Consider the following 12,864-nt stretch of genomic DNA (forward strand, 5'->3'; position numbering starts at 1 on the left):
TCATTGTTTGAACCCAACCGTCTGAGGTTGGTGTAAACAGCACGCGCAAGCACGACACCGCCGATCAACCGGGCAAGCAATCGTTCCAAGCCATGCTGTTCGACCTCAAAACTAGACCCTGAGCATGCGTGGTGCAAGTGCGCCCACTGCTGCCTGAACCCGGGGCTCTTTGGCTAGGGTGACGCAAGGTCTTCACTCAAAGGACAACACCCGGTGCATCTTCACGGTCACCGCGCGAACCGCGGCGCCAGGGGGCGCGCCCTTCGGCGGCGTCAGCTCGCTGGTTGACGGCGGCCGCCCGTCTGTGGGCGGGGAACCGGCGGCGCCAGGGGGCGCGCTCTCGGCGGCGCCAGTTCACTGGCTGACGGCGGCCGCCTGTCTGTGGGCGGGGAACCGGTCCGGGAAGCGCAGGTGCCCCAAGTGCTTGAAGAACTCGGACACCTCCCAGTGGTAATCGCCCGGATGCTGGATCAGGTGGCGCACGTGCTTCGAGTCGGGCCAGCACTTGTAGAACACCTGGAAGGTGGTAGCATCAGGTGACGTCACCAGGTCATGTCCGAGTGCTACAGAACAGCTGACACCCGCGCAGATGGCTGGAGTTTGCAGCATATTCAGAACATTATGTGCTGCACGTCTTGCACAGTGGGTATTAAGTATTGCCAATGCAATCAACGTCTGTTTACTTGAAAACTTCGTCTAATTGTAACGCCTTTTATACTGAAGGTTTATAACTGCATCGCCTGATATACGAAAGGTCATATACTAGTGTCGTCATAAAACTCCCAGCTCATAATGATGTAACAAGAAGTTCAACGTCTTCTTGGTTCTATCATCTTGGTGTGATGTGATATCATCATGTTTATCATCTTGGTGTGATATTACGAGAACATGGGCAAAACATACCAGGCAGTGACAACTGGAGCAGTATTGCATCCTACGAAAGCTCATCAGCACAACTCCAATTAGGAAGGTCTGGACTCTGCACGTTATCATCCCAATGGCAGTCGCCCATCCCCACCTTCCTGCCATGCTGCTCATGCTCGGCACGAGTGTCAAGCACGCCTCGCAGCATCCCACCTTCCTGCCGTGCTTCTCATGCTCGGCACGAGTGTCAAGTACAGCCTCGCAGCATCCCCACCTTCCTGCCATGCTTCTCATGCTCGGCAACCAGCGTCAAGGATGGCTTCGCAGCAGCAGACCGGATCATTTTGGGACCACAGGAACATGACGGCGGTGGCGTCCTCCAGCGGATAGTGCACGAACTGACGCTTCGCCTCGCGGTAGTGACGCGTCGCCAGCTTCTCCATGGTCTTCAGGTGAAACCTGGCAGGGGACGAGGAGGTGCAGACCAAAGCGGTGAGCCAGAGAGATCACTAACGTTCTTTGCGCGGCGGGCGCCACGTGCAGTGCAGTAGGTAGCGTCGCATACCACGGGCATCTAACACACCTGGGATTTTACCAACTTGTAAATAAACATTGCTTTTTAAACATATGGCTTAACGCTTGTTACGGCGCAAATGATCGCAATGGTCGTTAGAGCCACAGCAACCAGAGACAATTGCAGTTAAAACGGAAACACGAAAAGTGCAAGACAGTCGTCCCCAGCACCCTTCCGTTCACATAAGCGCAGCCTCACGAATTACAGCAAGAGCTAAGCGTCAACGGAAACTGGCCGTTCGTTGCTGAGAACGTGTCCAACAGCACGGACTCGGTGCAGCTTGCGGGACGCTGGAGCTGCTTACTTGGCGTATGCAGCGATCATCTTCTGCAGCAGGACATTGTCGGTGACGGCCATCGACAGGCCGACTGGGATCTCCGTGATGTCGGCGGGGCTGTCGAACACCTGCCGGGCCGACGCGCTGGTGAGGAGGCACCGTCAGCGTCCCATACAATGCCATTCCGCTCGGTTCGACATAGTCAGTCAGTTTTCACGAGCGAAGCGTGGTCTAACATCGAGCAGTCGTTCTCACTCGCAGGAGGCATCGTTTGCGCAACGAACAGCGACTCCGGCTCGATCCTCTCATTCGAGGGGGCCCCGACTGCCAGAGACGTAGCGGTGCGCGAACGCCACGGCCCGAGACCAGAGCCGCCGGCCGACGCTCAGCCGACTGACCAGGCCAGTAATCTTCCTGGTGATGGTCCGTCCAGGGTCCATCCAGGCCATCTGCCCCAGCACCTCGCCCCAGTAGTACGCCCCGATGGAGAAGCCGTGCACCACGTACTGACTGACGTCATCGTTCGCAAGCAAAACGTCCACCAGCTGGCGCGCAGCCACCTGCGAAACGCAGGCTGGTCACGCAGGGAAATAACGGGGCTCGTGTGTGACCACTGCTTCAGCGCCGTCGACGTCAGGAGAGCAAAATGGCCGTCGTACCAGACTAACGCCGACACCCACTCTTGCATGATCGCTGCGTTTGTTCCGACACAGAGGCTCCTAGACTAGAAGCGAGCGCACAGGGCAGGACCGTTGCGGCGTCTGACTCAGGCACACGCATCAATGCAGCACGAACAATCCGCCGCAGATTGCGCCGCGGTCAGTGTTCGAGCCACCTGTCCATAACCACAGCACACCGCTCCGAAGACAGAACACACGCTATCGCAACCCCCCAGCCCGCGAGAGCGCGTACCTGGGCGCCGCTCTCAGGCAGAAGCAGCTGTCTGGCCGTCACGGTGCCCACCAGCACGTTGAAGCCCTGGCTGAGGTAGAAGTCGGCGTACTTGCGGATGCCCTTCTGCGTGGCCCCCAGCCACGGCAGCATGATGGCCACCGGCTGGTCGGCCGTGTGGCGCAGCACGTGCTCCGGCGAGACGCCGCGCGCCGGCACCTCCGACACGGTCAGCAGCGCCAGGTTGTCGCTCAGGCGCACGGTCGAGAGGCCGCGCAGCCCCAGCGCTAGCTGCGATAACCCGCGGTGGGAGAGCAGCGCCATCTGCGGACACACCGTTTGGTAGGTAAAGGCGAGGTTGTTGTTGTTGATTGGTGTTTTGGAGCGTGCCGACTACTAAGGTCATTTGGCGCCCATAACAGTTAAGTGACTACATAGGTGTGTCTATGGCTAAAAATCCTACAAAGTCAAAAATGAAAACGGCTGAGTCGTGGCAAGAACGCGAGAGTCGACACCAGCCATGTTTGAAAAGGCAAGGACTGGAGCATCTCGTCCGAAACAGTGTATCCACTCTTCACTGAAATGTGGGCATAGACAAATGATCGGTGGACTATAAGTGGCGCATCGCAGCGAGGGCACTGAGGCCGTTCTTCGCCGCCCAGAAGGTAGCCATGCGTCGAGTGCGTATGACCAATGCGACCACGGCAAAGGACTTTTTCTTCTCGTCTCGCATCGCGTGGGCTCGACGGCCTCGACGGCCCAGCTGTGGCTTGATGGCTTTCAGCGTACTGTTTGCTGTGATGGCCCATAGACGTTGCCATTTTCCCTAAATACAAGCCGAAATGCAGGTTAAAAGTTCCTGGCCGGCAGGGGCAAAGTGCGGGTGCAAGGTGCACACGCTGCTCGTTTTGCTGTCGCGTCGGCCAGTCCATTACCTGCGATGCCCACGTGGCTGGGTATCCAACACAGGACGACAGTTTTACCCGCACGATCCGCGCTGTCAGGCGAATCAAAATATCTTGTATAACAGGACATGGTGAGTTAAAAGCTGTCAAGGCTAATAAGCTGCTCAAAGAGTCAGAGAGGATCAGGTGTAAATTGTCCTCACCAACTTCGATGACACAGAAGGCTTTATTTATAGTAACGACCTCGGACGTGCACACGGAGGCTTTTTTTGGCATCGAAAATGACCGGGTGGCTTCGCCGCTTACAAACGCAGAGCCTTCTCCTGTCTCCGTTTTCGAGCCGTCCGTCTATGTGGTTTGAAAGCCTTATGTACGGGGCAATGTGCTCTAAGGCCCGTAAGTTAAGGTCGACTGGAATCTCACGCTGTTTATTGGTGCATGCTAGCGAAACAACCACTTTGGGTTTAGTCAGCTCCCACGTGGGTACCAAAACGTGACGAGACCTTAGTGCACCACGCAAGTCAACGCCGCTATACGGAACAGCGCCTTCATTTGCACGCTTTAAGGTATACCGTGGAGCCTTCGGCCACTTTGAAACATGTCTCCTATACGTCGCGAAAAAACCGCTCGATGGGTCGGGTGGTTTAAAAACTGTGCCAACTTTGAAGTGTACCACATTCCCAGCATTTCTCTCCCACGAGATAATGACAGCTTATTTGTTTCCACCGCAAGACTAGATACTGGTGATGGTCTATATGGCTCCGGTCACGATGCGTAACACGGTGTGATGCACTGCGTAAAATACATGTTTGCAAGACTGAGGTGCACGGTCATAAATAAGGCATCCGTTATCCAGTTTAGAACGTATGGGTAAGCAGTAGAGGAGTAAGAGTGTTCTTCTGTCCGTCCTGTATGAGGTCCCAGAAATATACTTCAGAATGTTCAAGGCTTTAAAGCATGTGTCACGCTAGAGTTTTAAATGTGGCCTCTACGTCAGGTGATCGTCAAAAACATGTCCCTGAAACGGACAGACGATTCACTTGGAATTGTCTGCCCGTAGAGCCTTAGACTCATCGCCGGGCACTGATGGCGACGTCTGCAGAAGTGCGTGGCCAGGTTACCCACGGGCGACTGCAATCGGCGCTCCAAAGACGCAGAGATCGACGAAGAATACCATAGGACAACATCATTCACGAAGAGAACGGCCGACAGACCGAGGGAGGAGTCTCCGATAAATTGATCATGACTGCGGACAAGGCGACACTGGGAACACTGCCCTGCGGCATGCCGTTTTCTTGCTGATATATGCGAGAAAAAGTGCACCAACACTAACACTGAAAAATCGATCGGATAAAAACTTTGTCAGGAACATGCCCATAGCTCCTCGAACGCCGTAACTGAAAATCTTCTGCAGAATGCGAATCGCCATGTCGCATCGTAGGCCTTTTCGACGTCAAAAATAGGACACCAACGTGTCGTTTCTCTCGGCCAGTGCGCGGGCGATCTCACTTGCAACCTTGAATGACTGCAGAATATCGCACCCATTTATGTGCAGCACAGGTGCGGTGTAGATGAGTTGCCCGACGATACGCTTGATTCGCGCCCATACGTTGGTTGCAGGTGTGTGACAGTTCAGCTGACCGACATAGGCTCGCCGTGACGCGCGTCGGGCTTCAAGAATAGCGTGCCACGCAGCCGCTCGTGCTCGTCGGAACGTGATTAGATTTTATGTCGTACTACGGCGATCGAATGTTCTAAAGGCCCTCTTACGCGCGCAGATGGCGTCCCGGCACTGCTGTGTCCACCATGGGATAGGAGCGCGGCGAGGATTTCCTGGCGTTCGTGTAACAGATCTTTTCGCAGAACGCAAAATCAAGGCAGTCAAAACCTCGACCGACGGAGGCTGACCCACGGCTTTCGTTGACATGAAGTGCTCGGTCCGTGATCAAAACTCAGTCCAGTCAGCTTTTTTAAGATTCCACTGCTACAGTCTACAGCCGAGGAGGACGTAAGTTTTGGGACTAATCCACATGAGGAAGTGATCGCTTCCTACCGGGATGGTCCAACACTGGCCAGCTTAAGTGGTTGGTAAGTTGTGGGCTTGAAAGACTGTGGTCGATTGTTGATCCCTGTCCAGCTGAAGTGTAAAATGAGTTCCCATGTTTAAAAGCAAAGCGACTCTTCGTATATGAAGGCTTCACAGCGCTTCCTGACGGTGTTCGTCTGGACACATCCCCACGCTGAGTGGTGGGCATTAAAGTCACTTAATATAAGGACGAGCCACGGAAGCTGAGCCACCAGGCGTCTGAGCTCAACGGACGGAAACTTGGTACCAGGAGGCAGGCACGTTGAACAGATGGCTGTTGTTTATCGGTGCAAGAACACTTAAGCCGCGACGGCTTGTAACTCAGCGTTTAAAGTCAGCCCGCGCGCAGACACACTGTGGTGCACCGCTAGCAGAACGCCGCCGTGCGCGACGGGATCAGCTGGCACGTCTCGTCGCCACACTGTGGTGCACCGCTAGCAGAACGCCGCCGTGCGCGAGGGGATCAGCTGGCACGTCTCGCCGCCATACTGCATAGACAGAAAGAGTGAGGTGGTTCTCAGGCGCAAGTCTCATCTCCTGGAGACATACGACCGCTGGACATCGTTGATTCAGGGAGGCTTGCAGGCCCTGGAAGCTTGTCCGGGTGCCCCTACAGTTCCACTGTAAAATGCTAGTCATGGAGCTAAAAGGCGAGGACGGTCTCTACCTGTCTACCACTCCGCGGAAACCACGTCTACATGTGTAAACCACGTCTACGTGTTTATGAGAGGTGGAAGATCACAGTGTGAAACAGAGGATCTAAAAGGACTCGGCTGCACCGGTAGCAGAGGACCCAGACGGTCCAGCTACGGGGCTCAGCGTCCTCGCGGTATCATCGGGGTCCGAACCCACCGACGCCGGCCGGGTTCTAGCCCGAACACGTGAGTTTCCACTTCAAGGCGAGATGAGCCAGGCCGGGCCACGCTTTTCCGGGCGCCCCGCTCCAGACAGTGATGGCGCCGGCGAAGCAGGAACTCGAAATGGTATTGGCCCCGGAGGAGGATCCATCGGGTGCCTCCTCGCGCCGGAGGGCCTCCAGGGGCCTCTACGCGTCGTCTGGGCGGTGGAACGGTTCGCTCCCAGGCGACCGGTTAATGGCTTTAGTCCGCTCGGGTTCAACCAAACGCACCCGCTTCGCCCTGCGAGCGCGCCTGTCAGCTCCCTGACGCTCCAGCGCCTCTGCCGCACGCTCAGAGGCGCTGGCAAGGGGTGTCTGTGGTGAGTGGGCCGATTGAGTCGCAGACAAAGGGATGGCCGACGGCACGCGAGGACTCCAACCGTCACTCGTCGGTGATCCGGCCCGCGCTGACTAGTCCGGCAGAGCGGTGTCCACCGACTGCTTGATCGGCGGGGAGGGAATAGGGAGTGCCGGCTGGCAGTCGGGCGTTCGGACCGAGGGAACAACCGACAGGCCAAACGACTTCAAAAGTTTCGCGAACTGAAATGCCATGATAAGCTCGATTACATTACTCTGCGGCAACGGAGTTTTCACTTCGGAAGCCTACGATATTTTCTGGTGGATTTCGCTTGCAATGTTCACGAGCTTCCCGGAAAGAGACGTTTTTAGAGGTTTTAATCGATATAATCTCATTTTCTTTCGCGTAGGCGGGGCATGTACGGTCGTGCGTCGTATGTGGGCCTTGGTCCTTGCCACAATTGACGCAATGGGGTTTAGCAGAGGTGCAAACCTCGCTCGTGTGCTCGAATGACGCACATTTACCACATGCTAGGCGGTTACGACAGTACAGTTTGGTGTGGCCGAATCGGTGGCATCGGCAACACCATGTGGGGTTAGACACATAAGGGCGAACCTTCACTCGAACGTACCCCAAACGCATCTCGGTCGGCAAATCGGTGGAGCTAAACGCCAGAATGAGGCTGTTGATGGACATCAGCTCTCCTCCCCCTCTGACGGGAATCCTACGAGCGCTCATCACGCCAAACTCTGATACTCCTCGACTATCTCGTCCTCGGCGACGTCACGCAGATAAAAACAATTGACCACGCCCCTGGTCGAATTTTTGGTCTCATGTGGTGTTGCTGATATCGACACGGTCTTTTCATGTTTACCAGTCTCATCCCGAACACTACACGTAAACTCCTTGGCTGCCATAGTCCGGCTCCCCTCCCGACTACCAGCAAATTCTGCTTCTATTTTTCCATCCCTGAGCTTGTCGCATTTGATGATTTTCCAAAACCCTTCGCAGCCGTTCCGCCCCCTGAAACGGTGAGAGGGAAGCCAGCATAATCTCATCACTTCTGAAGACAATGATCCATGGACCGGGGAACGCACATTCTTCTCTGCACCATGGGTTTATCGAGGTCCGTCCCTCTTTCGGAGGACGGGTGTTTTTAAGGTGAAAAGATGCTCTAAAAGGTGGTTTATATTTCGGCACCGGGGCTTCGCATCCACCTCGGAGCCCAGATGATGGACGGCCCAAAAATCCCTCAGGAGGTGGCCACCGCAAGGGTTATCTCGGTGCTAGACGGCGGCGAAGGACGCCTCCTACGCGGCCAGGTGTAACCGGGGAGAGCCCTACCCGTCCTGACTGTGGTTCAGCGCCGCCGCCCCTTAACCCCTTAAGCCGCTGCGCGCAGTCAGACACCCCAAACGGAGGCCTGCACGGAGCACCTAGCCGCAGCGCGAGCGACAAGCCGCTAGACCCGCATAGGGCCATATGGGCCCCCCGCACCCAGGATATCCTGGTCAGTGTTGGGACGCGCCGTGACTGACCCGCACGACGCGCTCCTCAGCCACCAGGATCCGATCAATCCGGGGACGCGAGCGAGGGGGCACGGCACCCCGATAAAACGAGGATGAGAAGTGTTAAGAGGGCCGGATGTGGGAATGAAGGTGGTAGGGAGGGAGCGCACCACGGGACAAGGAGCATGAGCTGATGTACCGGCAGGGCCGCTAGGCCCTGAAATGAACAGCTTGCGCTGTCTGCCTGCTACTGAAGCTGGGGCTCGAGGGGACGCTAGTCCCCTACACCGGCCGAAGCCGGGGCCCCTGCGGGAGTGAAGGCGTGGGTTGGGCAATTGGGGAGAGGGGGTGGGGGCACCGTTCGGACAAAAAGTCAAACCGAAACAAGTTGAACTGAAAAATGTGGAACAATAAAAATCAAATGACAGAAAGTCGACGAGAATAAAAACCGTCTGGGATAAAAGTCGAATGGGATAAAAGTCAAATTGGAAGGAGTCGAAGGAACAAATTGATGGGGATAAAAGTCAACTGGGATAAAAGTTAAATCGAAGATGTTGAAGCAAAAAAGTGATGGGGATAAAAGTCGACTGGAAAAGAAGCCAAATCGGAAAAATCGAACGACAAAAGGTCGGAATAAAATATTAATGGAAAAAGTTTATTCGAAATGACAAGGACAAAACGTCGACAGAGATAAAAGCATGATTACACCAAAAAAGCTAAAGCGAGACTTCCAAAAGGACAAAAGCGACAGAAACTCCACAAAGCACTAGTGAACGCTCATGATGACACTCTTGTAATCATAAGAGCTGCTTACAACGCCGAGTACTGACAAAACAATCGATGTTTGCTATATAACGTCGTTTAACCGCACCTCCTGGTACAATGCATGTTAATAGCTCGACATAAGAGCTCTGAGCTCATAATGCCCGATACAGGGGCATAGCTATTCATTCATTTCAGAGGGGAGGGGGGAGGGACTCCAACTAAAAAAGAACTACAAACAAAAAGCTACGAACAACGAACTGCTAAAAGTTATGAACTAGAGCTACGAACTAAAAGTAAACGGCGAGTTAAGGACCACGAAATCCTGTAAGTTTAGGTATGAACTTTTCAAACCACGCAGTGGCTGTTTGGTTTATCTCAGCCATAACCCCTGGTCATACGGAACAGTTAAATGCACCATCCCGCAGCAAACAGTACTTTGTAGTAAAATACACAATATGGGCCCTGGGATGACACCGTGTAAGCCTAAACAAATGTCTAATTGTTGTGTAAATTGTGTAACCAAATTAGCAGATGATAGATAGTAGAAGTGGATAGCAGATAGTAGAGTAGTGATAATATCCCATTCGATTCCGTCCGGTTATGGCCAGTTCCATCTGGTTTGGTCCGGTTCCGCCCGGTTCCGTCTGTCCCCCCATAGGGGGAGGGGGGCAATGACACGGGGAGAGCATTGCCATGCACGTGAAGCCAGCACGTCTCGTGGTGTAATGGAAGGATGCAGCTTACGGTACAATGGTACTACGCTCACCAGGAAACTACCGCACATTTGATGTGTTTGTCCTGTGGTGCATCTGAAGTTCTGACCAGCGACCGCTGAAGCGCGTGACGGTAGCTATTGTAACAAGCAAGGCCGTTGTGAAGTTTTGAATTCTTCTTACTTCGAAGAACTGTTGGGAACAATAGGGATTAGGAACCACTTTGCGTGTACCCAGCTCAACACGGAAAGAGAAGGGAGACGGCTCCTGCATGAAGAAGAAGGGCGTGACTCCTGCACAGCTGCAACATTCCATTCGCGCGGAACAGCAGCCGGAAAACGTGCGGGAAGACCCTAAGCAATCGAACTGCCAAGCCCGCGTTCTGGCGTTTGCAAATGCAGAAAGCAGCCTATGGAGATGGCTCGCGCGTAGTGTGCGTGGTTCGCGAAGTCCGCAGCTCTTTCTAGAGTCGCGTCAAGTACATTTGGAGTTCCGTTACTCCTTTCACCGAAACGCACATACACGCCTCCAGCAATTCGGAGTCTCCCAGGTCGTGGACGAAAGTTTCCCACGCTCGGAACATATATATATATATATATATATATATATATATATATATATATGCATACACATATACATAATGCGTCTTGTAGCCTGCAAGACAGAGCATGAATTACATCAAGGTCTTACTTAAACTCAAATGTAACAAACTGACCCCCAAAAAATATGTGCGCGTGATAATTTAGACGATGATCAATAGCTTCATGTTTTCCTTAGCATATTCAGCATGTCAGCATGTCAGCATGTCAGCAGTGCGATATGCATATTATGCACTCCAATGGACATTTCAGCTGTGTTGGGGTTTACGTGACCTGGGGAATCGTTTACTAGCCAAGACCCCAAAACCCAACCATGTTCATAACTGGGAGAAGCGAAGAACACGCTGGCGCTTACTAAATTACTGGTTGCCCCTTTGAGTGGAAGTTATACCCGCGATCATGTCCTGTTTCATTTACAGGACACATTTAAGGTCAATATCGTACCAAAAGCTGATATATCTGGTTAACTCGGAGAAAAAACAACACACTCTTTATCATGCTCTATTTGCCTTATTTCGAACAATACGGGAGAGAGCTGTCAGGCTCCTTGTTGTGCCCGGGTATGAAAAAACTATCCCATCGGACGAGCGCACAGGAGCCATGGGCCGAGGACGTCAGCTCGAGGAAATGACTTAAAACGCCTGAAACATTGCATGAAGGGAAGCAAGCTAATTCAACCGCCACCACCTCACCCCCTGTCATGGAGTACAATCACTTGGGTTTGGTGCAGCTCTCGAAGCTCATCCACGCTGGCCATATTCGATCAGTTGCTATCCAGCAAAAAAGCCATGGAACACCAAATAAGTCAAAGGGCTGACAAAGGTGTTCCACCCACTTGCCACCGCACGGCTCCGTACCGTTCGTACCTGGTCGGTCTGGCGTCTGGCGGGCCGGCCGGATGTCCGTCACTGCCGTCGGATGCTGTGCCGGTGTCGACGCCGGGCCGCGGGTGGTCGGGGTCGGGAGCACGCTCGGAACGGCACCCCGCACGGAGACAGCCGCGCTCTGCCGGTCACAAGTCGACCGAACACCTGCGCCGCTCCCGGAGACCCGACCGAAGTCCACCCCGACCCAGAGCCGTCGCGTGCGCCAAGCACCCGCCTGGCTCCCCGCACCTCCTGCTCCCGCCGCCGCGCCACAGTCACCCGAGGGCCGCGTGATGGCCCACTGTACAGCCTCTGACAACGCATCGCCGATCAATGCTGGCCAGACGCGCATGGTGGCGGAGCCGACGCGTCGAGGTGAGGATGCCAGAGGCCGGCTGGTGGCTGGGGCTGTCGACCCGGGTTTTTTGCAATGGAGTGTGAAAGAAACGGCGCAAATGTTCTGTTTTTACGGCTTTGTCAAGGTCATCGCTGACGCCCCCGAGAGCATGCTGAAGGGCAATGACGAAACGGAAAGTCCATATATGGCGTTACGCAAGGCGGGGTTGCGGTTTGACGGATCATAGACAGAGCACAACGGGGAGGAGGAGGGGTGGGCGGCACTTGACGCTACACCAAGTGTTCATACATAACATTCGTCATTCTTTTCAAATATTCTTAAACCTTACAGCCGGACACCATTCGCCTCCTCTCGCAGCAAACACATCTTGCTTTGTTTCGCACCCTTGGCATAGTTCGGGGATCAGGGGATGCTACCTTTCTGGGATGTCATGCTCAAATCAGCGTAACCAGGGGTCTTGCCCAGCGTAGCCACGATGCTACCGAGGGAGGGCTTTGGAAATGGACAAAGGTGCGTAACGTTATCTATGGACAACCAAAACTAGCCTATCTGCTCGTTGAAATGGCTAAAGAGAAATATAGCCAGAGGCTCCAACTGAGCGTGTGGGTAATTGGGCTGGAGCGCAAATATACTCAGAGTTGTCAAACCCGAACACCGGCCTAACCCAAAAACCAGCGACCCTTAAAGCATTCAAGACGGCGCCCCATTACGTCAAAACCGTGCGTAAAATCGTCAGTAAAAAACGAAATAAAGCGTCGAGCGACAAGCAAGCCCGAGCTGGGCGGGTCGTTCAGTCCCACCGCGCGGCAGCTTTCGAGTGATTCTACGTGCAACGCGGCGCAGGGCGAAGAGAAACTGATCGGCTTGTTTACCAACTGGCTAGCACATGTGGGACGTTCAACAGCACTGAAGCGACGCAGAAGAACGGCGCGCCATAAGCAGCCCTGCCTGTGGCTGCTCTGACGCCGCGCAGCACGTTGTGAAGAGTAAGGACATGGACCTTTCCGGCATCCGCTCCCGGAGGCGTTCATGGCGACACAGTGCCGTTCGTGGCCGTCACAGGACACGGTCAACACTTCACACTGTTTCGGCGCAGACGGTCTGGAGCGCAATGAATGTGGATGGCTGAAAAACATGTGGCGTTGACATTCCTGACGTTTGTCAGCTTAATGGGCACGATGCTGCATCACTTGCCGCACCAAATGTTTCTGCGCAGCTGGTGGCCTGGAGCGCAGCCCGCGACGCGACGGAATGGTGCGGTA

The 12,864-nt window shown here is 54.3% G+C and overlaps 1 protein-coding gene across 1 annotated transcript in view; it reads right to left on the reverse strand.

Moving 5' to 3' along the window:
* Window positions 1-11,425, reverse strand: part of LOC119108072 (uncharacterized) — a gene marked incomplete at its 3' end in the record, with an annotated part of 16,065 nt that extends 4,640 nt beyond the window's left edge. The window contains exons 1-6 of the mRNA XM_037231652.1: window positions 11,245-11,425; window positions 2,628-2,930; window positions 2,114-2,275; window positions 1,743-1,843; window positions 1,173-1,323; window positions 367-516 (exon numbers count right to left, since the gene is read on the reverse strand). Of these exons, the coding sequence (XP_037087547.1) occupies window positions 367-516; window positions 1,173-1,323; window positions 1,743-1,843; window positions 2,114-2,275; window positions 2,628-2,930 (867 nt within the window). The remainder of the gene's footprint in view (window positions 1-366; window positions 517-1,172; window positions 1,324-1,742; window positions 1,844-2,113; window positions 2,276-2,627; window positions 2,931-11,244) is intronic.
* Between the last annotated feature and the right edge of the window lie 1,439 nt (window positions 11,426-12,864).

The sequence above is a fragment of the Pollicipes pollicipes genome, unplaced genomic scaffold (assembly GCF_011947565.3).
Source record: "Pollicipes pollicipes isolate AB1234 unplaced genomic scaffold, Ppol_2.1 Scaffold_6686;HRSCAF=7923_pilon_pilon_pilon, whole genome shotgun sequence".
In the NCBI taxonomy this organism is placed as follows: Eukaryota; Metazoa; Arthropoda; class Thecostraca; order Pollicipedomorpha; family Pollicipedidae; genus Pollicipes; species Pollicipes pollicipes.